At 45.0% G+C, this 25896-nt stretch overlaps 1 protein-coding gene across 2 annotated transcripts; it reads left to right on the forward strand.

The window, feature by feature from the left end:
• The first annotated feature begins 1848 nt into the window (after positions 1-1848).
• Positions 1849-25896, forward strand: LOC104023588 (hepatocyte nuclear factor 4-beta). Of its 2 annotated transcripts, none has more exons than XM_009477431.2 (10): positions 1849-1963; positions 8465-8669; positions 10584-10678; positions 18687-18793; positions 19867-20022; positions 20567-20654; positions 21472-21624; positions 23556-23792; positions 24709-24822; positions 25760-25896. In XM_009477431.2, exons 1-10 carry the CDS (start codon positions 1849-1851, stop codon positions 25894-25896), a joined length of 1407 nt encoding a protein of 468 aa, XP_009475706.1. The 2 variants fall into 2 exon arrangements, with proteins under 2 accessions (XP_009475706.1, XP_009475708.1); XM_009477433.2 differs by having other exon boundaries at positions 8498-8669.

The raw sequence follows: 25896 nt of genomic DNA on the forward strand, positions 1-25896 counted from the left end.
GATTGTACCCATAGCTCAGTTAAAAAAAAATGTGCCAGATTAATAGGCATAATCAAGACTGACATTGAGTAAGAGGTAAGAACGACTAATCAGATGCTAACTTAGCTGATGCTGGCATTACTGAAAGCCTGGGGGCATAGTCCAAGGATAAAAACATAACTTCTTATCTAACCAAGGAGTCATTTGTGCACCAGTAGTTACAACATGTTCTTAAAAAAGGAAAGAAGGAAAAAAAAAATCTATGGCACATGAAATTATTTTATGCCCCAGAAATGATAAGAAAGTAAAGCTAAGGGTTCCTGCACCCAGTCTTTATAAGGGAAAAGCCTATCTAGAGTTAACTCATTGCAAATGTCCACTGTAAATCCCCAGGATACGGAAAAATACATTAAAAAAAAAAAAGTGAAATGCGGATGAAATCAAAATGAGTATAGCTAAGACATTTCAAAACTCTGTTTTGGCGTATTTCTTGCTATGTGGAGTTTGCTAGGATACATGGGGCCGCCCTGCTCCTCGGTTCAGTGAGAGTTCAGGCAGTCTGGCAGTCCTCTTCCTTTGGCCAAGGCTCCTTTTCTGGCAACACGTCTCCCTGTTTCTCAAGACTCTTCTTTTCCTCCAGATTCAACAGGATGTTGAACTGGATATCGCAGAAAAGCTCATGGAAAGGAAAGGCCCTCTGACACAAAACGACGTCACTGGAGAGGGAACTGTAATGTCAGGGAGGGCATCTGGAAGATGAAACCAGGAATAAACCAAGCCCTTCAAGCTATATCACTTTGCATGGCTGTGTTTTATTTCCAGTCTTTTGCAGTACAGCTCATGAGTCTTAACAAGGAAAGAACTTCTGTGTAAAATTCAGTAAATTAAAAAAAAAAAAAAAACAAACAAAAAAACCCACAGTCCTGTGGGGAAGAACTGGAATTGTACTTCCATAATATGGGCCTTTCCCAGAAAAGCCAGGCATGGGTCAGCATGAAATGCAACACCACACATCAGCAAGGGAGCCTGCCTGGATCCTTCCAATCTTTTCCATTTTCATCGTTTGCCATAGTTTGAAACCTTCTGGCCTAACAACTCACAACCACAACCTACCTCTTTCTCAATGGGACCTCTGGGAGACTGGGGCTGCCTGGACTCAGGAGGAAGAAGATGCAGGTGACAGGGACGGTGTGTGGTGGGTGGGAGAAGTCAGCTCCCCTCTGCCTGTGGGGCAGGGTGAAACCATGCAGACGACTGTAATTAAGTCTCATTTTTCCCTTCCAGCAGTAACTCAAGGTGTGATCCAGTGTGCAGCACTGTTGGTGTCTCATGGCAATGCCTCAGGTTCTCAATGCTGATCTGTCTTGACGGTCTCCAGCCAGTGGTGACATTGACTTTGTCTTCGCCAACTTCAAGTGACATCATTTGGTCTTTTCCCAACGGCTGGTAGCCGAGCAAGGTGACATCGGCATGGGTGTTATTTGATGTGACCACTGCTTTGCCCTGGAAGAGCGGCGCATGTGCGTGAACGCCTCTCTGCAACTCTTTTCAAAATGTTTGTGCAGGAACAGCCATAAAATGGGCTGTATTGACCCGAAGATGCAATCCAAGTCGTTTGAGTCTAGGCCTTATCTACATCATATTATCAGGACCGAGAGAGCACAGATGCACCCCGGGAAGGGAGGGGACTGCTTGCACGAGGGAACGGCTTCATCCCTTCTCTCCTGGCACGGGGAGGGGACTGCGGGCAGAGCTGGGTAATGATTTGTCATCGCAAGGGCTGGGGTGTCTCTCTTTGCAGAGGAAACCTTGGCCGTGATTGACAGCAGGGCTGTTTTTTGCCGCTTCCCTTGCTGTTGACAAGTAATAATGAAGCTTTGTCAGTCCATCATGGACATGGATATGCCAGATTATGTCGACTCCTTGGACTCCTCTTATACCATGCTGGAATTTGATAACCTTCGGGTGCTCCCCAGTAACACCGGTGAGATTTCTGTTCTCTTCCTTTTGAATAACCTCCACTACCTTTGTTATAAAGCTGAACACCTAGGAAAGGCAGGTAGGAGGTGTGGGGCAAAGGGTGGAAGGGGTAATATTTACGCAGCTGACCTGTCAACTTCTGTTGCATCTGCAGTTATGTTTGGGCTGAAATGGGACCTCTTCACTTGCCGGTCCTATTTTGAGTTATTCTTTTCCTTGGTGGGCTGAGCGTCACGTCCTGAAGAGCCCACAAGGTGTTGCAAATGTTGGTAAAGCCCTTCATGGCACACCATAGGTTTGTCCCCCTGTATGACTTCTGAGAGAAGTTATTACCAATATTTCTTCCTTAAAATGTGTGTTTCACTCCCATATATGACTTAGGTTCGTATTTAATCCTTGGAAAAAAATGCCGTCTCAAATGGCATTTGTCTCTTACTCAGACAATACACCATGTGTCCAATTTAACTTGTTCCTAGGAACTTAGATTGAGAAGCAATACCCGAATTGTTACTTGCCTTATATTTTTTTCTGGCTACCAAGATGGTCTAAAAGCCTTTACAGCACACAAAGGACTTGGCTGCGAGGCGTGAGTGTTTATATGCAAAGACTTCCGCTTTGTTCACAGAAATAGAGCGTATTGCATGATATTTAGGTTTTGAGTAGTCAAAAAGTACTCTGACATAAAGCGAATGCTATTCTGTGAAATTAATTGTTCACTGTGTGAAAAATAAAGGACACTGTAGTCCTATAGCATGAAACCAATCATGTAACTGAATGAGATTCCAGCATTAGCAACGCCTTCGGAGAGTTTTGTCAGCATTTCATTTAATCTGTTCAGAAGCTTAGTGAAATTAAGATGGGATTTTCAGGGTTTCACGTTTGTTCATTAGCTGTCTCATCAAAGGAGATCAAAGTTTCAGTAGGTCTATCACCTACAATATAAAACGATTAGACTTCTTATTGCGGGACATGGGGGGGATGTCAGGAGACAAGTAGAGTTAAAAGGCCCAAAGAAATTAGAATTTAAAGTTGACTTCAAGAAAGGCTCTGTCTGTCCATAAAGAAAAGATTTTCAATATTTTTTTTTTTGCCAGCTCCAGATACACTGGATCTTATTTTTTATTCTTGTAGAAAGGTTTCCATCTGCCATCCTACTCCAGAAATGTTATTTAACACAGATGTTTCTCTCTGTCACTTGCTGCTGAACAACAAGATACTTTTAACTTTTCAGAGTCGTGCAAATTTCCTCAAAATTCAATATAATTTTGCAAATTAATGACCAAAACCTGTTTGGGGCGCTCTCTTGTTTCATGCTGTGGAACTGACAGGTTGAGTTTTTTCTGAAGTTTATCTAGATCAGTATTGTGTTATTTGTCTAGCTGTTAATAAGTAACCGGTTCTCTCAGGAACTAGCTGTTTTGAAATTAGCTTGTTTGTCTTGGGTAAGTGTCCTCTTCTACAGTTTGTAAAAGTAACTTCAAAAAAGACCTGAAATGTCCATGCATAGAAATATATGGCTAACCAGCTGAATTCAGTTCCCATAGGTAACCCAAAATAACAGTTCACACATATACTCTGTAGTCTCAGAAATGTTTTCAAAGTTGTTAGAACCAAGAAATAATCTCATTTAGGTATTTTTAAAAAATATACTGCATTGTTTTAAACCTTATCTTTCCCACTGTGCAAGATTATTCTGTATTATTTCCCCTACTAAATCCAATGGCAGTTTTGCCCTCTATATAAACACGAACAGGAAGGGGTGCAATATTTATTTTAATGGACTCAGGACCGTTTCTTACATTCTGAACAATTTTTAAAGTGAAAATTAGAATATTTTCAAATAAGGTTATGCTTCCTTAAAACCAGCTGTTTCCTTCTTTGGAAAATGATTTCATCAACATTAATGATGTGGAGCACTTCCGGTGCTAAGCTTTCTGCTTCAGGAAGCTGCTGTTGTTTTGAGATTTGCCTAGATATATATATTTTGGATTTTCCACCTTTAAGTAGCCTGTAATTTACCGAATATTTTGAGACTAATTCAAAATATAGAATAGAGTCCATTACGGGAGTGGAGGAGGAGTATAAAAAATTGTCTGTTTTAAACAGAAAGAATGGCAAAAGGAAGTGAACAAAACCCAATGCTAATCCTGTCTTTCCTCGATAAAATATGTGTTGTGACTGCAGAAATTTTCCCATTCTGTGCAAACTTATTTCCTTTACCTTGGCTGGCATTACAAGCCATATTCTCACTTGGGTTTTATGTGCTGTTAATACCCATTTCCTCATGCTCTTGTCAGAGTGGTCATTTTGCTTAAAATATGAAGCATTATTGAAATATTGTAGTAATTCTTTAGTCGAGTGTCAGCAAACACTTTCTCCCATGGTGGTGCTCATTTTCCCATCTCAGCACTCAAACACAACGCTGATCCTTGGGACTTTGGCACAACGCTGGCGAAACACCGTTCCCAGCCCCGCTGCAGTCTAACCCAATTTAGATGTGAAAAAACCATCAACAATATTTGATTATTATTGATTAGCCTGACCATCCCTCAAGTTGCACGCATGCTTGCAAGGAGCTGTGGCCTTTCTGGCTGGCCTCTTCGTCATTGCTATTGTAGGATTTGGGAATGCTAAATCAAAGCTATGTTTTATATCTCAAAAACTCCCCCTCTATTTGCTAAAAGCTGATGTAGAAAGCAGCTGACCTGTACAGGGCTTCAGTGCTAGCCCCTGTCCAGCCCTACATTTGTATGCACAGGTTTCGCAATGCCGGCTTTGGCCACCAAGTTTGACTACGTGTGCATGCCCTAAACCTGCATTTATGATCTCTTTACATTCTAGCCCAGCACATGTAGTTCGGGGATTTGTTAGCTGCAAATTATGTGCACCAAGACTGGCTTGGATTTCTGGGTAGATAAAAGCAGAAGTCATTCTGGGAAGCATTGCAAGATAATTGTCCTATACAATGTGCATCTGGAAGAGATGTAGCCAGTAACATAACTGAAAGGAAAAGCAGCAGAGAGGTCTGCAGTGGTGAGGTTATCATGCAGAGCTCTAGCTCTCAATGGAAGCCAGATACCATTCCCCAGCACCACCCTCACTGAGACCATCCTTACTGTCATTTCTTGTCACCGTAAAACATGGCACCTTCATTTCAGCCCTGGTTAGGTAACAACTTACATACAGAGGCAGTAGGTAACAAAAATTTGTATGCATTTCGGTTGCGAGCTTGGTTGACGCCAAAGCTGGTGAAGACACTGGGATACTCTCATCAGCATTAGGCAGGCTGTAGTTCCCAATCTGCACGCTGCTTATACATAACTTGCAAAAGATGGTTGAAACTTCAGGTTTTTCTGCCAGTGAGTGTCTGGGACAGTCCTAGTGAGGAGTCTGGCTGCAGCCATGGGTCTTCAGCTCAGGCTGGGACCCAGGCAAGGTCAAGATGAGTTATGGTCTCTTCTTGGAGAACGTCATCAGTTGCATCTCTCCAGGAGAAATTTCAGGAGCACTGTGGCATGGCTTAGGAACTGTTCTTTTATACCACAGTGATGAGCATCTATAACAAATACACATCTCCGAGCTTCTCTCTCCAGGGTGGTGAGGACAGTTGTGAGCTTGTTTCCATTGTTGTGAGCCAGCTGGACTCTGACCAGATCCATCCTAGCAGCCCTCGAGCCCATTTCAGTGTGGTGCTGAGCTCCAGGTAGCAACCCCTCTAGAGAGGCACAACATGTTAAATGAAGCTCTGAGCAGGTTATCGCCTTGTGTCAGGCAGGGCTGAAGTAAATGGTCTGCAGTTTTCAACTGATTTCACAGGCAGGCGACTGTGCTGGCAGGGATCCTGGCTTTCCTCTGCCTTTCCTAGCAGCGATCAGTCCAGGGAAAACCCAGACATTCCCCAAATACTGGGTAGGTTGGAAAGCCACATCGAAACAGTCTTCTGATGCACGCAATATTGGTTGTGCCTTTGCTCTTCTCTGAGCTAATTCTCATTTGGAACTCATCATTAGTTGGTGTCTGGATTTTGTAATTAAAATTTATCATCATAATTAACATATGCATACTGGCTTAGGGCTTTCCTTTTCTTTATTTTTTTAAAAATTTCTGTTCACGTTCAACCAAGCTGAAAAGGACTGAACTTTTAGCTATGTATCTGCCCTAACATAGAGCCACCCAACTCAGCTGTAACCCATGGGCTTGTCTGTGTTTTCATGGGTACAAGTGAGGGCAAAATTTGGTTTGCTAAATTCCACGGGCCCTCACATGCTCAGTGCTGATGGTCCTTCCTCCAGTAATACTTGGTTTAAAGCCAGATTATTAATTTCTTCCTTATATCAGCAAGAACCTCCTCACATGCCCTACTCACATAAGGGAAAAAAGTCTTCTCTGGTGAGTAAATGCTTTCCAACATCAGGAACGTTTTGCAATCTGGACCCAGCTGAAGGATGAAAGGTCCATTGGAGACCCAAACTGTCTCGGCTTGATTCCTCTGAAGTCAGTAGAGAAAGCATGAATGGAGCAAAGAGAAAACTGGCTTTCTTATCTTTATTTTTGTTGTGCAATTTTTAAAATGTAATCCAGCATACTCGGTGCATTTGTTTATGGTCATATGCTCCTTCAAAAAAATAGATGGAGCAACAGATGCACGAATGTTTAGCAGTACAGTTAACCTTGAAAGAATTTTCTAGTACAGCTCATTTAATACTGGGTTACCAAGCAAAATAAAATGAAGAATCAATGTAAAAAGACTAAAAATTAATGTAAATTACCATTATGCAGTCAATGTTCCCAAAGGACCCAAGTGCCACTCACTGACAAATGTCAGAGCTGGGAGCATCTTACATGGACTTTGGGAACAGGTAAATCTCAATTCCTGTCATTATGACCTAAGAATGATTTTGATGCTGTCATTTGTTCTTGTCGCGCTGCTCCCATCTTGATACAACCTACTTATTTATTCATCCATATGTTAGAAAGTGAAATATAGATCAAAAGGGCTTTTTGAGCGGGTGAAAGGAAGTCTGACCTTTGCATTTGTGAAGTCTTAGCTAAAAATGTCTTAGTCTTAGCCTTAGCTAAAAAACTTTCCAGGTTTTGAAAAACTAAAGCTTTATTGGCTTTTTTTTTTTTTTTGGCTTTTGATTATAATTTTCATTGCATAGCAAATATTTTCACTAGAAATTTTTGATGTGTATTCATATACAAAAATAGCCTTCTCTCTCTCTCTCTGTATATATACATGTTGTGTGGATTACCCAAAGTTATTTTTATGCATTATGCATTAGAAAACTTTCTCTAGACTGTCCAGATCAGATGCTAATTCCTCCCCTTTGAGTAATCTTCTCTAAGATTTGTCATTGCTCAATACAACAGCAGCTGAGCTTTTCTCATCACCGCCTGTCTCTTCTGCAAGGCAGGATGTGTCTTGTCCCAGAGACTTTGCCGAGGTCACTGTAGCACGAGATCAGCTCCCCTGGAGTGAAGAACATGCTCTCAGAGGTGCGATAAATTCATAAAACCATCCTGCAGTGAGTGCCCAGGTCAGGACAGACTCCACAAACATTCCTCCTCTCAGCAAGATGTAAACACTGTCATCTGCGTCTTCTCAAGTGTCTCTTTTTTTTTTTTTTTTTTCCCTTTTTTTTTCCTTCCCCAAGCTGTGCCTCAAATTAGGAGGATTAAGAGGGCAGCGAGTCTGGTGGTTAAGGCCAAGGGAGAAGTTTAAAGGGGAGTTTTCAGCAGTGTATACACAGGCCAGGCAGGGGCAGAGCTACTCCTGCCCCAAATGAGTGGGTGCAAACAGAGGACATGACAGAGGGCATTCATATGACCTAATTTTAGGTCCCTAATTTAAAGGGTCGATCTTCCTGCACCTCTCTATTGCTTTCCAGTGGAAAGCAATGAGCCTCTTCAGAGGGCAAGTCAGAGCAGGAACCAGACTTAGGAGAACTAAAGTGACCCCTGTGAGAGCTGCTGTCTCTGTCTTCCAGCTGCAGAGGAGGTCTCAAGAGAAGCCTTTTATCTCCAGCACCTCTGTCATGTTCATGAAATAGTTCATCCTTCTGGCCTCTGCTGTTTCTTCTCTGCTTTCTACTCATTCAAGTTAATGATGTTCTTTCCACTGTCTTCTGTGGGTAGCAGCTTTGAACCATGTTCTCCAGGTGTCTAACTGGGGAGGTGGTTCCCCATCCCTGAAAAGCATATATCTCACATCTAGGCAAGGTTTCTCTGCATCTGTCAAGAAAAGTGGTGGTAATTGTTAAATGAGCATGTTGGGTTATGCAGCTTGAAATCTCTCTGTTCACTGAAGCAAAGGAAAACACCGATATCAGGAGCAAAGCAACTGAGTTACTCTCAGCTGAGGTTGAGAAGAGCCTGACCATCAATCTGAAGGCTTTACTAGCAACACATACTGCATGTGCACACTTGTGTGTGGGGCTGGGTCAGTGCGTGCTTTGCTTAAAAAAAGCAACTTGCTGTCAGCTGATTCTGGTTTCCATCACAGAGGGGTCTAATGGTCCCTGTTCTCTGCCCACAGAGGCCATCACAGCAGAATCTCAAAACACCAACCTGCTCACCAACGGTGTCAGCTCCCTCTGCTCCATCTGCGGGGACCGGGCGACTGGCAAACACTATGGGGCATCCAGCTGCGATGGCTGCAAAGGCTTTTTCAGGAGAAGCGTCCGCAAGAACCATGTCTATTCCTGCAGGTACCTGTCCCTTCTGCAATAAATAAATATAATTTATTGATGTTGTAAATAATTTGGGATGGACATCAGGTTGTACAATGGGGCCCCTATCCCAAATGCTGAATTACCATGCCATGAATGCTAACAGTAATACTGCAGTTGAGTTTCTGGCTGGAAGAGAGCGAGCTAAGGAGTAAGCTAAGTCCTATTTCATCTTGGACCCCAACACCTTTTGTGACACCGAGCAATCCATTTCACGAGTTCACCGCCACTGCTTTCCCCACAGTGTAAATCAAGGGAAACTTAATAGACCTGAGGTTTGACTGGTGTCTATAATACGTAAGTACAGATTCTGTGTGTGGAGTGAGACTATGACCTCAACAGAGCCCAGCAAGGGAAAGCCAAGATGGCAAAGGCCCAAAGCTCCAGAGATTTCATCTCAAACAGTCTTTCTTGATTTTCCCAGTAAAAAGCAACAAGCATCCAAGAACTTGCCACCTCCAAAGCCTCCACCTCCCGCACAGCTTCTCCATTTTTGTTCTGAAATACATTAAACTATGTATGCTGACATATCACTGATGATTTTACAATCATTCTGAGAACCTAGTGTGGACCAGCAATGATTCACTTCCACTTTGGCACACAGGTATACATTTGAGAGAATTTTTTTATCAGGAGGAAGCTATAAATTATACAGCAGCTATCTTGGTTGACCTTAGAAAAATGGTGTTTATTTTAACACAGGAGGAAGGGGGGAAAAAAACCTGAATACATTCAAGCCCTTCATCTCTAATTAAAACCTGGAAGTTTCCTTTTTGTTCCAGAGCTCTTCCCCCTTTAAGGGCGTTCCAAATTTTTGCAATGCGAGCCACCCTGTTTGTTCAAAATGCTCCTGGGGTCCTTATCACTCCAGGACACACCAGCCGTGAAAGACACTCAGGGTGACAGAAGTGTCCACCTGCACGGTGCCCATCCCAGGAACCATGGGATCCCTGCAGGAAGAGGCAACAGCTACTACTGATTTCTTTGAAATTTCAGCTATCAGTCTCCTGGGAGTAGAGTTGTTGCCCCTCCCCAGGAGTCTACGAATTTCTGTGATATTTGGCAGCTCAGGGAAGATCCACGGCATCGAAGCCAAGCAAATAGCAAATGCTCGCTTGTCTGCAAATCCTTATTTGGTGAGCCACACTGTATTTAGCCCAGCTCAGAGCTCTGTTGTTTATCGCAGACGTGAATTCCTTGGAAAGTCTTCCGGCCTTTGTACCTTTGGCTTTTTACCAGTCTGGGAAAGTGCCTTGGCTTTTACAACCTGATGATGGTCCTGGAGCAACCCGTGCCAACTCCTCTCTGCGTGGCAGATTCCTCTTCCATTGCTTCACCCACCATGGAAAGAGCTGCCAAATCTACGAGGGCCACCCTTTGAACAGCACATAGGTTCCTAAATCCCCCATTGAAATGAATAGGAATTAGGAGGCCCTGTGCATCAAAACTAGGCTGAAGACACAAAAGAGCTTGCGGTCATAGTGTAACTATTCTATGCAAAGCAGGACAGTGTTAACAAACAGGATCAAAATGAGTCCTGACGCCGAACACCCAATAACTGTCTGAAAGTGGGAGATGGAGTTCCTACACTGCCAGGCACCGGCACAACTTGAGTCACAGTCGCACTTTCACACCCAAAACCATCACAGTTCTCGCAGGGTGGGTGGTCTGAAATCGCTTCGCTCCCAGCTGGCAGGAACGGTGGTGGGGAAGATGAGGAACTGGGCCGAGCCAACGTTGATTCAACCCATTTCTTGCAAACCTTTGGCTCTTCTCTGGGTTCAGGCAATACGTAGCTCAGTGAGGTCTGGGACTGCATTGGGGCTGCTTGAGGTGAGTGGGGTGCAGATGCCAGGCTGGTTGCTCCATGTTTTATTTCCCATCTCCTCCCAGGTTCAGCCGACAGTGTGTGATAGACAAAGACAAGAGGAACCAGTGCAGGTACTGCAGGCTGAAGAAGTGCTTCAGAGCTGGCATGAAGAAAGAAGGTAGGTGCAAAGAGACATTTCAAAACTGCCTGCTGCTGGCTCTGGCCCTACTGCCACTGTAGAGCATGATGGAGAGCAGCAGCAGCCCTGGCCCAGGGAGATGATGCTCGTGTGTCACTGAGAGATTTCTTGTAGTCAAAGCTGAAAGCCCCATTTCCTATCTAATGAGACGGGAATTTCAATTAGAGCCTTGCGACAGTATTCACCCACCCTGGCAGGCTGGTCTCTTTAGGATATTTTTATACTGGGAAAGAGGTGGGCTTCTTTGGGGTTTATTTAGCCTCTAATTGTTTCACAACAGAAATTCCCTTGCTGTGTACCTGCTAGTGCAACTCCTAATCCCAGCTGTGACAATCACAGCAAGGATCTGCCATCCTCAATCTCATAAATGTCAACAACTGACTACTGCAGAGTAGTGTTTGGCAGTTAGAAACATAGAATTATTTAGGTTGCAAAAGACCTTTAAGATCACCGAGTCCAACCATTAACCTAGCACTGCTAAGTCTACCACTAAACCATGTCCCTAAGCACTACACCTACCCATCTTTTAAATAACTCCAGGGATGGAGACTCAACCACTTCCCTGGACAGCCTGTTCCAGTGCCTGACTACCCTTTCTGTGAAGAAGTTTTTCCTAATATCCAACCTAAACCTCCCCTGGTGCAACTTGAGGCCATTTCCTCTCATCCTATCGCTTGTTATTTGGGAGAAGAGACCGATCCCCTTGACTTGGCTGATGCTCATGTAGCTTGGTGCAACACTTAGGGCAAAGTACAGCCTGACCACAATGCCTTATGGTGTGAGAGAGGCTCCTCCATGGCACAGGGCACACAGGCAGTGCTCCCAGAGGCAGATGGCTCCTGTGTCCCCTGAGCTGGGACCTGAGTCAGAGTCAAACCCTTTGGCAGTGCTGCCCTCGTGGTGGGTATAGCACAACTATAGAGCCACTCTTAACACTAGTACTGAAGGGCCAATCCAATATTGGCTGATGCCTTTTGTTGGACTTTATGTTGGCTGTATTAAGAGGGAGGTGGGACATTGTAGAGCATTTGGGTACCAGTGACCATTGGGATGTGCCCTTCTAACATGCTAAAGGAAATACTCAATGTTACAGTGCCTAATGCTAAGCAAGAGAAAAAACACTTCTGTTAACCTATGCCTTAATTCCCTACAGCCAGCTGCCCTGGGAAAGTCTGAGACCTATCAGAGCATTTCTGATCTCTGATCATTCAGTGTTTGCATAGTGGGAGAGCATGGATGATACTATTTTACTTACTCCAAGCTTTCTGGGCAGAGACCGTCTTTGTACTGAGTGCTTAGCAAAGTAGGGCCCCAGCCCACAACAGATAGTACATCCCCCTGCTGTGCAGGTAGTTGGGTGATGGTTTCAGCACTCTTCACCCTTCTTTTTTGCTGTTTTCCAACCCACTGACAGCTAAAGAGTGAGGGAGCAAGAAAGGAACTTGAGCGCTTCTTTCCATGCCATGGAATTAAACACCCCTTACCCAAGGGGTGAAATCATGGTCCCACTGAAACCAAGGGGAAATTTGTCACGGATTTCTGGTAATTCATAAGATTTCACTGACGATGAAAAAATCTTTCCAACCTTCTGACCATATGTTTTCCTGGAGAAGAAGGGTGTCTTGCAATTTGGCATAGGTCATGGATGTAGCAAAAATGCCTCTTGGTTTAATTTAGGAGAAATGGAGTAAATGCAGCAGATGGAAAAGAAATAGCTCTCAAAGTAATAAAGACCAAACCAAAGCATATCTGGTCAGTTCTAGGCGGGGATGGAGCCAATTGCCAATGCAGCAAGCTCCACAGCTTGGAAAGGCTGAAATCTGGTTATCAGCTCAATTCTTTGAGCTGAAGCATGATTTTTATTGGTTTTATGGCAAAAGTTATAAAACCTTGGTTCATGCCTTCATTATTGATTGCAGCCCGATAGAAGATGACTCATTTTAAGTTCCACATAGTCACATTCTTTGAAACTTTTTTATGAGTGCACAGTCAGGTTGTGTGCTCACAAACTGCTCATGTGCTTGGTAAGGAAGATTTTAAAGCACCTTGAGCAACTGCTTTGCAGAAATCAGCTTAGCCGACCAGAGCTATATCCAAAGCATGTGTGCAGGACTGTGAAAGAAATTTTCTTGCACAATTGTGTGCACAAAAAGAACACAGTTATTTGCTTTAGGGTGGTTCTAGATTAATATTAAACAGTATTGCGAAGCATTAGGGAAAAAGAGAACCCACGTCTTGGGATAAAGCAGTATGAGGACGATACAAATGTTTGTGCATAATTTTTTGGCATGCACTGATTCATGTTGGGAGACCACAGCTGTGATATCCACGCTCAGTGTGTCCCGTTGTCCCAGCACTGGCACGCAAGAGTTTGACACTGTCTTTCTCTGGCACACCACTCTTCAGCCGGCCCATATAATAGCAATCAGACTTTCCAGGGTGTGGTAACAGTGTTGTTTATTCACAGTAGAGGGGAAGGAGCTGGAAATGATCCTTTTCCCAGCCTGCCTGTGACAATACACCTGGGGTGGGGTTAGCAGGGTTGTGTTCCCCTCGCACACTCCCCACTGCTGGCATCCCACTGACCCACCGCTTGATGGGTGTGTGCGCAATATCGGAAAACTTGCTGTTCCCCAGCAAAACTAACTGATAAACTGGAATTTTGGATCTAGAGGGATTTTTTTCCAATCTTCCTGTGTTCTAAGACGTGACATGACACATTTGGATCTTTCTTTCTCTCTTTTTTCCCCTGTTGGAAACAACTCTAGTGCATAAGAGATTGAAAGGGGCTATATTATCTGGCCTGGTAGAAGGGAAATTTCTGCCTAAAAAAAAGCCGTATGATGCAAATACCCGAGCTAACTTTAAACTGCGTGTCTATAGGGGCAGCAGTGCAGGTGCAGGGCTGAGGGTCTCAGCACAGGCTGGTCCTGGGAGCACAGTGCAGTCGGGCTATAGGTTCACTATGGGTCCAGGGCAGCTGGGCAGAGGTTGTTGAGAAAAGCATCAGTAGGGTCCTTTAGATTGTCTTGTTCGTACACTTGGAATTTGGTCCTGCTTTCGGAAAGGACCAGGACTGTCCCACCACACATGAGCCCTACACCTCCAGGCTTGTGCACTGAGCTAGGATCCAGGTTCCATCGGTGCCAGCGAGAGCAAGAACGGGCCAAAACTTGAGTCTTGTGGAAAGTCCAGTCCCCAGATTTCTTAGAAATTAGCTCATTCAGAAACACTCCTATCCTGATTACATTTTTGGTATCAATAATTCACTTTAATAACTACAAGTAAACAATCATTAAAGCTGGGACGAGGGGAGAGGAAAAGGCTTGCTTGAACGCAAACCCCTTCTTGTCTCCTGAAATGCCACTATGATCAGGATTTAAGATTTTTACAGGAGATTCACTCCTTTATTCTTGTTTTGTGGTTAAGGCTGGGACTGTTCCGCAGGGTGGTCTGGGTGCTTCGGGGATTTTCTGGCTGTCCTCTCTGATTTTCTCTCTTTGCACAGATGGTTCAATTTCTATTGTTTTGTACAATGCTACCAGGCAGGTTTTTGGTCACTACAGCAGCAGTGAACGAGGACTGCACCAGATACTTAAACATCCAAAGAAAACAGCAGGATACTATTTTTAGCATCTTACTGAGATCATGTTTAACCTAGAATAAATTAGCAGGGTGTGATTTTTTCAAGTGAGTCAGGTCATCTACTCACACGGACTTGAGCGTCTGAAAACCTGGAAGCCTTTTGAAATGCCAGCACTGTACTGTCAGGATTCAGTTTGCTGGTGAAAAAAAGAGTGGTTAATATTTAACTTCTCATCCCCTTTAAAGTAATTTATGAATGTACATGACCTCCTTTAGTTTTACGCAGAACTAAAAAGAATTATTGTACCACTTACGGCCACAACACAATGGGAGGATTTGAGGCTATTTTTTTATTTATTTTTGTTAAATTGGGCAGGTTTATAGGACAGTTTTATTAGTGTTTCACAGGATCTCTATGTTGTTTCCCACCTTTTGTTTGCACATCTCTTCTGCCAGTTTTTAGAAGGCTGAGACTGCAGTTTATGGCAAAGGTGGATGGAAAAGTTAAAGGATTTTCCCCACTCTGTGATAGTCATAAATCAGGGCAGAAGCCTGTGAAATGATTAAATGTGCATGTACCACTGGGATTTATTTGCAAACAAAATATACCACACCTACAAAATCAGAGGTAGCTTGGGGAAAAAGAATTATTTGTTCATAAATTAATCAGGCAGCAGAAGGGGTAAATCTGTTGGCGGAGACAGAAACACTGCGAGCGCTGGTGAATGCTGGCACCGTGCTGGGGCACTCGCACCTCCCTCCTCCTGCTCTCTTGTTAGGCCATTTATTAATACATTTCCAACTCCATCAGCATTAAATGAGGATGCTTTTAGTGGAATAATAATGGAAATGGTAACTCCCATGTAGGCAGGTCTTTAATCTCTGCAGTTACCATGGAAAGTTACTGGTTTGCTGCTGTCCCCTTCCAATCGATGCCTGTGCCCATATTTATTGGACTCCCCGGAGGTTCCTCATCACAGGCTCTGTACCTATGTGGCAAGGCAGCAAGGACAAAATGTTTGGGTTTGTTGCAATCCCACAAACACACCGCTGTTTGCTCAAGAGCCTCTGCACGTGCTCTGCAGCCTGCCCTGCCGCCAGCATCCTTGATGCGCTCATGGAAAAAGGGCCCAGGCTTGCTCTGAATAACAAAACCCCTCCGATGGCTCCTTTACGTCAGATGGAGAATATGTTTGTTTTCCCATCCACTTCCCACAGTCAGGACATGCCGTAGCCGTGGACAATTTCCCAGAGGGAGACACAGGCACCATCTCGTCCTCTCTCCCCTTTCCCCAGGGGAAAGCCTGGGTCACAGCCACACTGTCCCTAGCTGGCAGCACCATGGGGGCTCGCTCCCGCTGACGTCCCCTCATGCGGGGCTGCAGTGGCCCTTCCCGAAGTTTATTGGCTTTGGGAACTGGAGCGTTGTGCAGAGGACAGGATTAGATAAAACAAATGGGCAAGCAAAGTTTTCACCAGGCATACACTGGAAATAGTCCCTTGGAGATGGTGAGATCCAGCACTGGGATTTTAGTCCTTCTTGCAAGTTTGTTGGGTTTTATTGACTGCAAAGCCAAGCTCATGTCTGAGCCCGAAGCACCCTCAGTGCCAGCACACCCCTCAAGCACGCCCGATGCCTCACCACGAGTGACCTATCCCTTCCCTTTTACAAGCACAATAAATACAGCAATATAATTACCACACAGTAATAGATTAATTTTGTTGCAGGTAAAACATTAACTGCTTTTTGTATCTAATTCCATCACATCTTGGGTACTTTCAGCGATAACACCCAAATCACCTTGAGAAAGTCAGTCTGTACCATCCACTTACACTTGAAGATTGAGCTTATCAGAGCATGAGGGAAGCACTGAAATATGTGCCATAAAAGGACCCAGGAGAAAAACAGGCTGAGGCTTCTTAAAGGAGTCTGTCACTGGGGACTAGGACCAGGTCTGCCTGGGTTTGTAGGATTTATGTAAAATAAGATGTGTAACTTGGTTGGAAAGGCAAAATTTGTACCTTTTCTTGTAAGTGGGCAAAAAGAGCCCCATCACCCCCAGAGAGCTACGTGGGGAAGCATCTGATATGAAACCAGGCAGAGACGGTTGGGTGGGGACTTTCCAAGGATGTCAGTGATGACATGGGTTTGGGCGGGCTTGTTTCTACTCAATGCTGGATGGTGCTGCTTGTCTTTCTGGTGTACCAAAAAAAGCTGTGAAGAGTTAGCCTATTCTGAAGATTAATCATGGATTATGGTTCCTATAACCACCACCTTCACCTTCAGACAGGTAGGGATCTCTGGCTGAACAACCTTTTCCATTACCCCCCCATGCATAGGGTGGACAGCATGCTGCTGTCTAAAGTAGGTTAGCAGAGCCTTCCAAGGGCCGTAGTTGTTTTTTTTTCCCTAAATTGATGTCTAATTGCCTCTACACAGTATCCATAGCCTGAAAAAAGCTCCAGTGATATGTATGAGTGTTGCATCTTTTACAAGTTGATGTACCCATCCAGCCCCTTGCAGCCATTTAGGCAAGGTTGGCTCCAAGGTGCAAAATGGTTTTGGTGGCTGGACCCCAGCAGACCCCCCCAGACACACAGGCTGATAACGGGAGATATTGATTTTTGTCGCTGTTGCTTGTTTTCTGTCCTTTCACTTTGTTGGCCTCTCATCAGAGGCCAGTTAGGAAAACAGATCAGCGGTTGGATCTGAGCTGACAAAAACCCCCACCTTCCCACCCTGCGTGCGAAATGGTGCCCATGTCTCCTTTGCACGAATTCGGAGAAACGTGCCCGGTGCAAAGAGTGATGCTTGCTCTAAAGCGAGGCCCGGCAGCGAGGCAAAGGCTCGAAAGAGTGATGGTGCAATGATTTTCCTGACTTTACAAAAAAATCATTGCTAGAAAAATCTTCTCCAGTGCCCACTGTTGAGACAAAACTGCACTATTTCACACCCAAAGGGTTAAAGCACAGAGTGAGTTGTGCTTTGACAGCTATGTCTGAGTCATTCCCCCTAAATAAAACCAAAAGGAGCCTGGAATTGCTGTAGGAAGGAGGAAGGATGTGCTGCATTATCACCACATGCTAAATCTTCCTGCTCCCTCTGCTTTAAGGGCCTTACAATTGCCTTTCCGAGATTTACATAGCCAAGATGTATGAGCTGTCAGGAAAATGCTGAGTCTGCGTTCAGGCTCCTTTCTCCAGCCCCATGTGGGCTTGTTTGCTGCTGCACAGAGGCAATAAGGCTCAGGGGAGAAACTAACACTGAAAACAAGGTTGCTCTAAGTCTAAATTCTACTTTTTCCCCTGCTGCTGTTTTACTTGATGGCTGCAGTGGAGGTGAGTCAGTTCTTGGAGTCTGTGTTACAAAAATAAGCTGCTGAAATGCAATAAATCCCTTATGTTCAACATGGAGGGTTGACGGAGCTTGATGTGGCTTGTGCTTCAGGGAAAAGGATGGTTTAAAGGGTGGAATAAACCTCAAAAAATCAGCATTTTTTTCTAATTTACCATGGCATGGCTGCACCTTTCTGTTTGCAGAAAGCCCAGGGCTGATCTTCACTCTGCAGTGGTCACTATAGTGTGTCCAAGGAGCATTGTATCACTGTTATTAACCGTCCGGGACACTCTGAGCTGTTTTGCAGCAGTGATTTGCACAGGGTGCCAGCAGAGCTGGAGGCAAACCCCGGCTTGGTTTGTTCCCTCAGCTGTGTGCCAGCATCGCCATCGGGGTTATGCGCTCACTGAAATCAGCAGCGTGATGGGCAAGGCTGAGGGAATGGTTTAAAGGTGGGATTGGCGAATTTAAGCTTGCTTTCTTTGGAGCTCCCTTAATGAGGTGACTCTTCCTGCTCCCCATGAGGGGTGGAGATGTCCCCTGTGATGCCTCAGGGGCAGGGGACACTTTAAGGCTGCTTTGAGGTGGGATCAGAGGATGTTTTTTCCACTGCTGCTGTAAGACGAGCTACAACCTGAAGAGCATCCTGCTGTACAGACAGCTCAGGAGAGGAGTCCTCAGTGCAGACATGGCAAAAAGGGTATTGGAGGCCAGGGCTCCAGCAGTGTGGGTGCGTTGCCAAGTGAAAAGGGTCGACATCAAATCCCCAGACTCCCCCTGAGCTGCATCAAACCCAGTGGGACCAGCTAACGTCCCGCAGGGGTTGCTCTGACTGCCAAATGGCCTTATCTCCCCCTGTTGCTCCTGTGCTTGGTCTTCTCCCTCACTGGTGGTCTTTTCCTCTCCCTGGTGCCTCTTTAACCTTATTGCAGCATCCAACAAGGGTGGAGGGTCTCGCAGGCACTAAGGTCCCATCCACTCCTGTTTGGGGACCACAAGTACCAGCAGCCATCGGTTGTGTGGGAAGGCTCTTGCTAACACAACCATGGCTCGCTCTCGTTTCAGCCGTGCAGAATGAGCGCGACAGGATTAGCATTCGCAGGAGCAGCTACGAGGACAACGGCTCTCTCTCCATCAGCGTGCTCACCCAGGCCGAGGCCATGGCACAGCAGGTATGACATGCGGGGACAGCCCTCCAAACGAGTACGTGGCCTTCAGCTATTCCATATGGGGTTACGATCTCGCTAAACCAACCAGGGCTGGATCTTTTTCTGCCCTTGGATGGCTCTTGCACAAAGCCACAGGGAAGAAAATGCATTAGAGAGATCCAAAAGCAGACAGTAAAAATCCTTGGTGCGTTATCAAGACAACATGTCCTGCAAGGAGCAGATGCAGCCTTTGGTGTGTGAGACGTGAAGCTGAAATTCCAAGGGCTGAGGGATGTTGCAGACCCTGCGTCCCCTCTGCCCCCAGCCTAAATTGTTGCTGCACCCCTAAAAACTCACTGCATTTCATGCAGAAGTTTATCTCTCCTTGCTGCACGCTCTGTCCTGCTCAGAACATCATGCTCCCGTCATGGTCGATTATATCTTTTCTTGTAACTTCTCTCCCAGGGCAACAATTTTAGGGGAGAAAAATAAAGCTAATAAAATCGCTGGGCTTCAGCTAACACCGATTGCTTTCTTATTTCATCTTCCACAATGAATTTCACCCTGCGTGTCCTTTAAATTCTTATGCAAATATCCTTTCTCCACTGAAACATATAGTCCAGATGCCGCATATTACATGGAGTGATGCGTCCACTTTCTTTGCAAAAATTGTGATCTTTTAACCCTCTCCCCACCGTGCAGCTCCTTAGAGATCGAAATGGGTGTTTTGTGTCCCAGACAGCTACTTGGGGGAGGAAGGCTGGATGCATTTCATGTGTTTGGCTGGCTTAAGTGATTGATGGGAAGCTGAGACCCAGTGCTGCTGTACTGCTAGGAGTGGGAATATTAGTCAGATTTTGTCCTGAGCCAGCCTGTTGGGACTGAGCACCACCTCGTGGAGGCTTCGCCATGGGCTGCACGTTGGACAGTATACACCGCTGAGCAAATACCTGTGCAACCACAAGGGCAAACCTCTTGTCAGCGACCTGATGAGGTTAATGCCTGTGAAGGCTCCCCACGTTATCCATGAATTGCTGTTGAGGATGACAAAAGAGCACAGATCTGGTCCCAGTGCAACCTGGTTGTTTCTCTTTCAGTATTCATCGCCGAGTCCGGTGCACAGCGCGGACATTGCTATGAAGAAGGTTGCAACCATCAACGATGTGAGTGAATCCATGAAACAGCAGCTTCTGGTGCTGGTTGAATGGGCAAAATACATCCCGGCGTTTTGTGAGCTCCCACTTGACGACCAGGTAAAATGCAAATGCCTCTTCCCTGCAAACCCACCGCCTTCGGTAGGAATTCCCAGCCATACCTTTCAACAGGAGAATCTGATATTAACATATAGATCGCCCTATGCAGAGCAATGAACTAGCAGGAGAGAAAGAATAATAAAGGACAAGGGATCAATTAAAAATAAGTCGATCAGCCAAAGTCCCCCAAAATATAATAGAGTTGGTCACTCCAGTCTGCACAAGGACCCAGTCAAAAAAGACTGTTTTTATTGGTACCTGATAGTTGAATATAAAAGCCATTTATTTCCTAAGAACTCAAATTACTCAAGCCTTTCTTTGCTCTTTCAGTTGAAAACAACTTTTTATTTAGCTTGCCATGAATGTAGCACACCTGAAAAGCGAAGATATACTAATAATTTCTAGCTCTTAATAGCACTTTATCTGTAGATCTGACATATCTAAACAAACACCAAATTTGGCTTAATCTAAACAGCAAGAGCTCACCGTTCCCGTCGCTGCTTTTCAAATGTAATATTATTTCTTTGTTCTGTGCCATCTCCAGGTTGCCTTGCTCAGAGCCCACGCAGGGGAACACCTGCTCCTTGGGGTAGCCAAGCGGTCCATACCATACACCGATTTTCTGTTATTAGGTAAAGTAGTGGAATACACTTCTGCTTTTATAATTCACACACCCGAGTCATTGCCAAGTATCCTGCCTGCCTGAAATCCTCTCTGCGCTCCTGGGCATGGTCTGCACATCTGGCTTGAGACTAAGTGCTTGAGAAGGTCTCTGGAGAAGTATAAAAAGGAGCAAGCAAATTCAGTGGGACTTTTACAACTGGTCTCTTACTGCTTTGAAATTGTGGATGAAACCCCCCCCCCCGATATTTAAATGGCATCTCAAACTATGCTGCCTTGTTTTTGTAACTGAAATTGCCAGGACACAGGCAATGAGGTATTGTGTATTGGTGCTTAAAAACTTAGCAGAAAGGTCTATTAAACATTATAGTGCAAATAGGTATTTCCCTTTCATGTAGCTCTCTGCCATAAAAAACACAGGTGGGACTATTCTTGGAAAAATGAGAATACTGACCTTGAAAGTCACACATTAAAGAAAAGAGGGAGGCAGAACTTTGTTTAAAAAAAAACACACCAAAAATAAAAATGCAACACCACTTGCAAACAAATGTTAGGTATAACAGAGGGTAAACCAGAGCAGAATGTGGAGCAGGCTTTGTGTACAGTGTGGGTGCATCAACGTGAGCAAACGAGATAATTAAGGACCAAAGAATGACACCCACGGCTTGCTTCTCAATCGTGAATCTGACTACAAAGCTGCACACTGGAAATCTGCTGCACATGGGCACTGGGACTATCTGGCAACAAGCCGTGGGGTAACTTCTGGATGAGACCTTGTCTGCAGAGCTAGAGCAAAAATCTGATGCCGAATTTCTCTTGTGTTCCCAGGGAATGACTTCATCATCCCAATGCACTGCCCAGAACTGGAAATCGCTCGTGTGGCCACCAGAATCTTGGATGAGTTGGTGAAGCCCTTGAGGGACATCCAGATTGATGACAACGAGTACGCTTGCCTTAAAGCCATCATCTTCTTTGATCCAGGTAAGCTTCCTCCCCGATTGCCAAGCATGGGGCTTGAAAAGGAGTTGAGGGCTCTCCAACAACCAGGAAAACCCCTTGGCAGCAGCTCTGCATTTCACCCTGCCTCTGCTGTAATGAGTAATACTTAGCCGTGCAGCAAGGACATGTTAGGAGTGACATATTCCTGAACACTTAACTATTTAGCAAGTAGTAAGTCCAGCCAGACTGATGTGCAAGACTCTGCAGACCCTAGAGGAGTTTTGCTGCCTCTGTAGCTTGGCTTCAGGAAAGCCCATCAGTCTGAAATGAAGGAGATGACCATTACGGCCATACATGCCTATAGTGAATTATGCATAAGCAAAATGAGTCAACTGAGCAGCAGTGTAGAGCATCCATCAGAGTTCAGAAAGCAGCATTAAAAACCACAGAGAGCTGGACCGTTCAGAGTACCCAGAAATATCAGGGATGACTGTTAATGGATCTCGTTGGCAGCCAGTACCGGCCAAGGGCTGGGCTCATCCATACGGGATGGAGAACGGGGAAACACACAGAGGCAAACAAAAGCTTGTTTTGAACCTTTGCTCTGTTCTCATTCCACACACATGAGGGTTCCTGTCTCAGCCCAGGTTCCCCCCAAACACTCCTGTTTCTACGTGCCTACAGCACACACACACACCCCCTCGGTACAACACTCAGTCCCTTTAAGTGTGTCTTGCCTTGTAGCTGGGGGAACGATCCCAAGTCCAGAACAATTCCCTTTGTCTTTGGCATCTATTAGCACAGAGAAATTAGAGCATCTTCCATTAGTTATTTTTTGCTGTGTTTGCTGATTTGAAATCAAGATACAGGAGTTTTACAAACATTATGAACTTTGGCTCGCCAAAGAGCCTGCTGCAAATCTGAAAAAGGATCATGTTATTAAATTGAGTTTGACAAATTACCTTCTCAGCTGATCCGTATCTCAGTGAAGCTTTAGATCATTGCGACAGTGAGGCGCTGTGATTTCATCTAAAATGAAAAAGTGTGAAGCTCTAGAGAAGTGAACTTTGTTCATGCTAACATGTAGGCATGTCCATGGAGTTACACACTACCATACAATAATTCATTAACCACTTTGGCTCATCTCTTGGCATGATGGTCTCTAAAATGTGATGCTTGTGGATACTTTGTAGACAGTGAAAGACATGGTACAGTGAGCCAGAAATCTCAGTTTTAGATAGCAGGAGAGGCAGGGGTGGAAAGCTGCAAATCCCAGCACTTCACCCTACCCAGAGTGCACATTTACTTGATGATTAAGCAAAATTGGACCGGTGGTCCATGAAAAACGGATCAACCACAGGTCAAAGACAGGAAATCGAGACAAGAACCTGATGTTGCAGCGGGTGTATTTGCAAGAGATAGGCACTAAACCTGCATGGATTTAGTGGCAGTAGTTGGGACTCAGAGTTTTCAGGGGGAAATTCCAAGCCGTTTCCTTGGAAGGACAAATACAGTTCAACTTCTAAATGCTTCCTCTTCACTAATGGCAGTAGCCAGACATATCCGTCTGAAGCAAGCTCTTATTTTCTTACTGTTTCCTCTCAAATTCCCCTCAAATTACTGTTTCCCCTCAAATTCCTCTTACTGTTTCCCTGTTCCATATGAGATATGAAATAATGGCAGCCCAATGCTAATCTGTCAGATAGATAAACTTGGAGACTCTGATCTCTCAGAGGACATGGAGGACATGGTTTAGTGATGGACTTGGTAGTGATAGGTTAACGATTGGACTTGATGATCTTAAGCGTCTCTTCCAACCTTAACGATTCTATGATTCTATGATTGTCAGAGGATTGCCAATATCTCATCCTTTTCCCTCTATCTCATCCTTTTCCCTCTACAGAGCCCGACTGACAGGGTAACACTTTCTGGTTACACAGGCCAGCAATTAACCTCATTTTTTCCCCTGCCAGACTGCAAAGGCCTGAGCGAGCCTGGGAAGGTGAAGAACATGCGCTTCCAGGTCCAAGTCAACCTGGAGGACTATATCAATGATCGCCAGTACGACTCCCGAGGCCGGTTCAGTGACATCCTCCTCCTGCTGCCCCCGCTGCAGAGCATCACCTGGCAGATGATAGAGCAAGTCCAGTTCGTGAAGCTCTTCGGTGTGGCCAGGATCGACAGCTTGCTGCAGGAGATGCTGCTGGGAGGTACGAACCCTGCTGAGAAAGGACAGCAAAGTTATTTTATTTCAAAGCCATTAAAGGGCGTCGTGTCTGGGTTTGTGTCCTTCTCTGGAGGATGTATGGTAGAGAGAACTTGATCTTGGGAGGAGGGAGGTGAAGTCTCAGGCTAAATTGCAGCTTGAACATGGGTCCTTCTCACTCCAGACCTATCCCCAAGACATTTCTTCCCAGCCTATCTCTGAAAATCTGACCCAGGGGCAGTTTTACCGAAGTGGGTACACTCTGTGGTCCTTCACAGGGAGGAAACGGCCTCAAGCTGCGCCAGGGGAGGTTTAGGTTAGACATTAGGAAAAACTTCTTCACCAAAAGGGTGCTCAAGCATTGGAACAGGCTGCCCAGGGAAGTGGTTGAGTCTCCATCCCTGGAGGTATTTAAAGAACAGGTAGATGTGGTGCTCAAGGACATGGTATAGATGGACTTGGCAGTGTTAGGTTAATGGTTGGACTCGATGATCTTAAGGGTCTTTTCCACCCTTAACAATTCTATGATTCACACCAGCAGAGCACTCGAATTTTAGGCAACCTACCAAACTGATGCAGTTTGCAAGAAAACAACACATTTTTCTGTTAGCAATATGCAAAAGTTATAACTATATAGGAAACCCTGATAAAAGCACTAATTGGGAGACACACAGAGACAGACGAACAGTGCAGTCAGTTATTAGCTGAAACCCCAGCCATCCCAGGAGGTTGGCCCTAGACAGTGAGAAGGCTGAGAGCAAAGAGGATAGCGGAGCGGGAAGGAAGCAAAGACGAGCCAGGACATTAACCCCCACCCACAGAGGTCTTCCACATTCTCTGAAAAAAGGAGACTTGGCCCAGAGCATCTGGCTTCTCGGTGGCTATGCAAAGAATGATGTCTTTTCCCACTTCCACTGCAGGAACCACCATTGACCTCCAGTACCAGTCAGGACCTCCCAACCTCAACATGGAACCGCTGCCAGGACACGTCCTCCCAAGCAACATGAGCTCTGTGATTCACACCGCTCCAAACCGTACGCGTCCTTTTTTACGCTATTAATGCCAGCATAATGGAGGGACTGAATAGGAGAAGCAGTTAAGAAAAAGACCTTTAGGTTTATTTATGTGTTTAAGCATTGCATTTGAATCAGAGTTTGCAGCCCCCCCCCCGCTGAATTCTTTACCGTGAAGTCTGGAAACATGCTTCCAAAAGAGAAGCTGAGATTTTCACATAATAGCGTGATCCAGAGGGATTTTGAGATGCTACTTTACATCACAAGATTAAAAAAAATAAATCAAGATGGGAGACAGTGTGTTTCTACGAACGTAGGCAGCGCTGGGAAATACCACAAAGCAGCACACACAGTTATTAGTGGTAAGTTTCCCTACATAAAGCGTCTTGGTTGCTGTCAAGCAGAACACAATATGACCTGAATACAAGACCGTCTTCAACCACTCTGGGCACTGCTGCTAGGCAATGGCTATTTGTTAAGGCATTTATCCACTGCAGTAGCAAACGGACCATGCTATTAAAAAAAAAAAAAAAAAAAGAGTAGAACATGAGTTGCAATTTAACAACCGCTGCCATGTAATCACAATGTCTTGCACACACAGTCTCCTTCTGCCAGTTACAACCATCATCTACCTCTTGTAGCATATTTTGCTCTTTCTCAGCCACGTAAATGTTGGCATAATGTATTTTAGCTTGCGCTTTTTTTTTTTAAGCCACCTTGCAGTAAGGGAGATTAGAGAGATGCTGTGTTCTGTAAATGAAGTACAGTGGCTCTCCTCCGATGAGGAGAGGAAGGATTAAAAAGCATGAAGATGCCCGATTTTGGGATGGATCCCCCTGCCCCATCCCCCAAGCCCCTGCTCCTTGGCTCATAGGATGGTTTGCTGGTTTTATTTGGGCACTGCTGTACTCAACAGCACCCAGGTCCACGTTAATTCTGTTTCTTTTCTCTCCTACAGCATCTCCTGAAACATCCCTTCCATCTCCTTCTACAAGCACAGGCAGTGAAGACTATAAATTAGGCTCTAGCGCAGGACCCAACGCCGTAGCGCAGCTCTTGCCTCAGACAGTGATACCCAAGCAGGAGATTTTATAG

The sequence above is a fragment of the Nipponia nippon genome, unplaced genomic scaffold (genome assembly GCF_047370975.1).
Source record: "Nipponia nippon isolate SJK-2023a ecotype South Korea unplaced genomic scaffold, ASM4737097v1 scaffold_7, whole genome shotgun sequence".
Taxonomy (NCBI): domain Eukaryota; kingdom Metazoa; phylum Chordata; class Aves; order Pelecaniformes; family Threskiornithidae; genus Nipponia; species Nipponia nippon.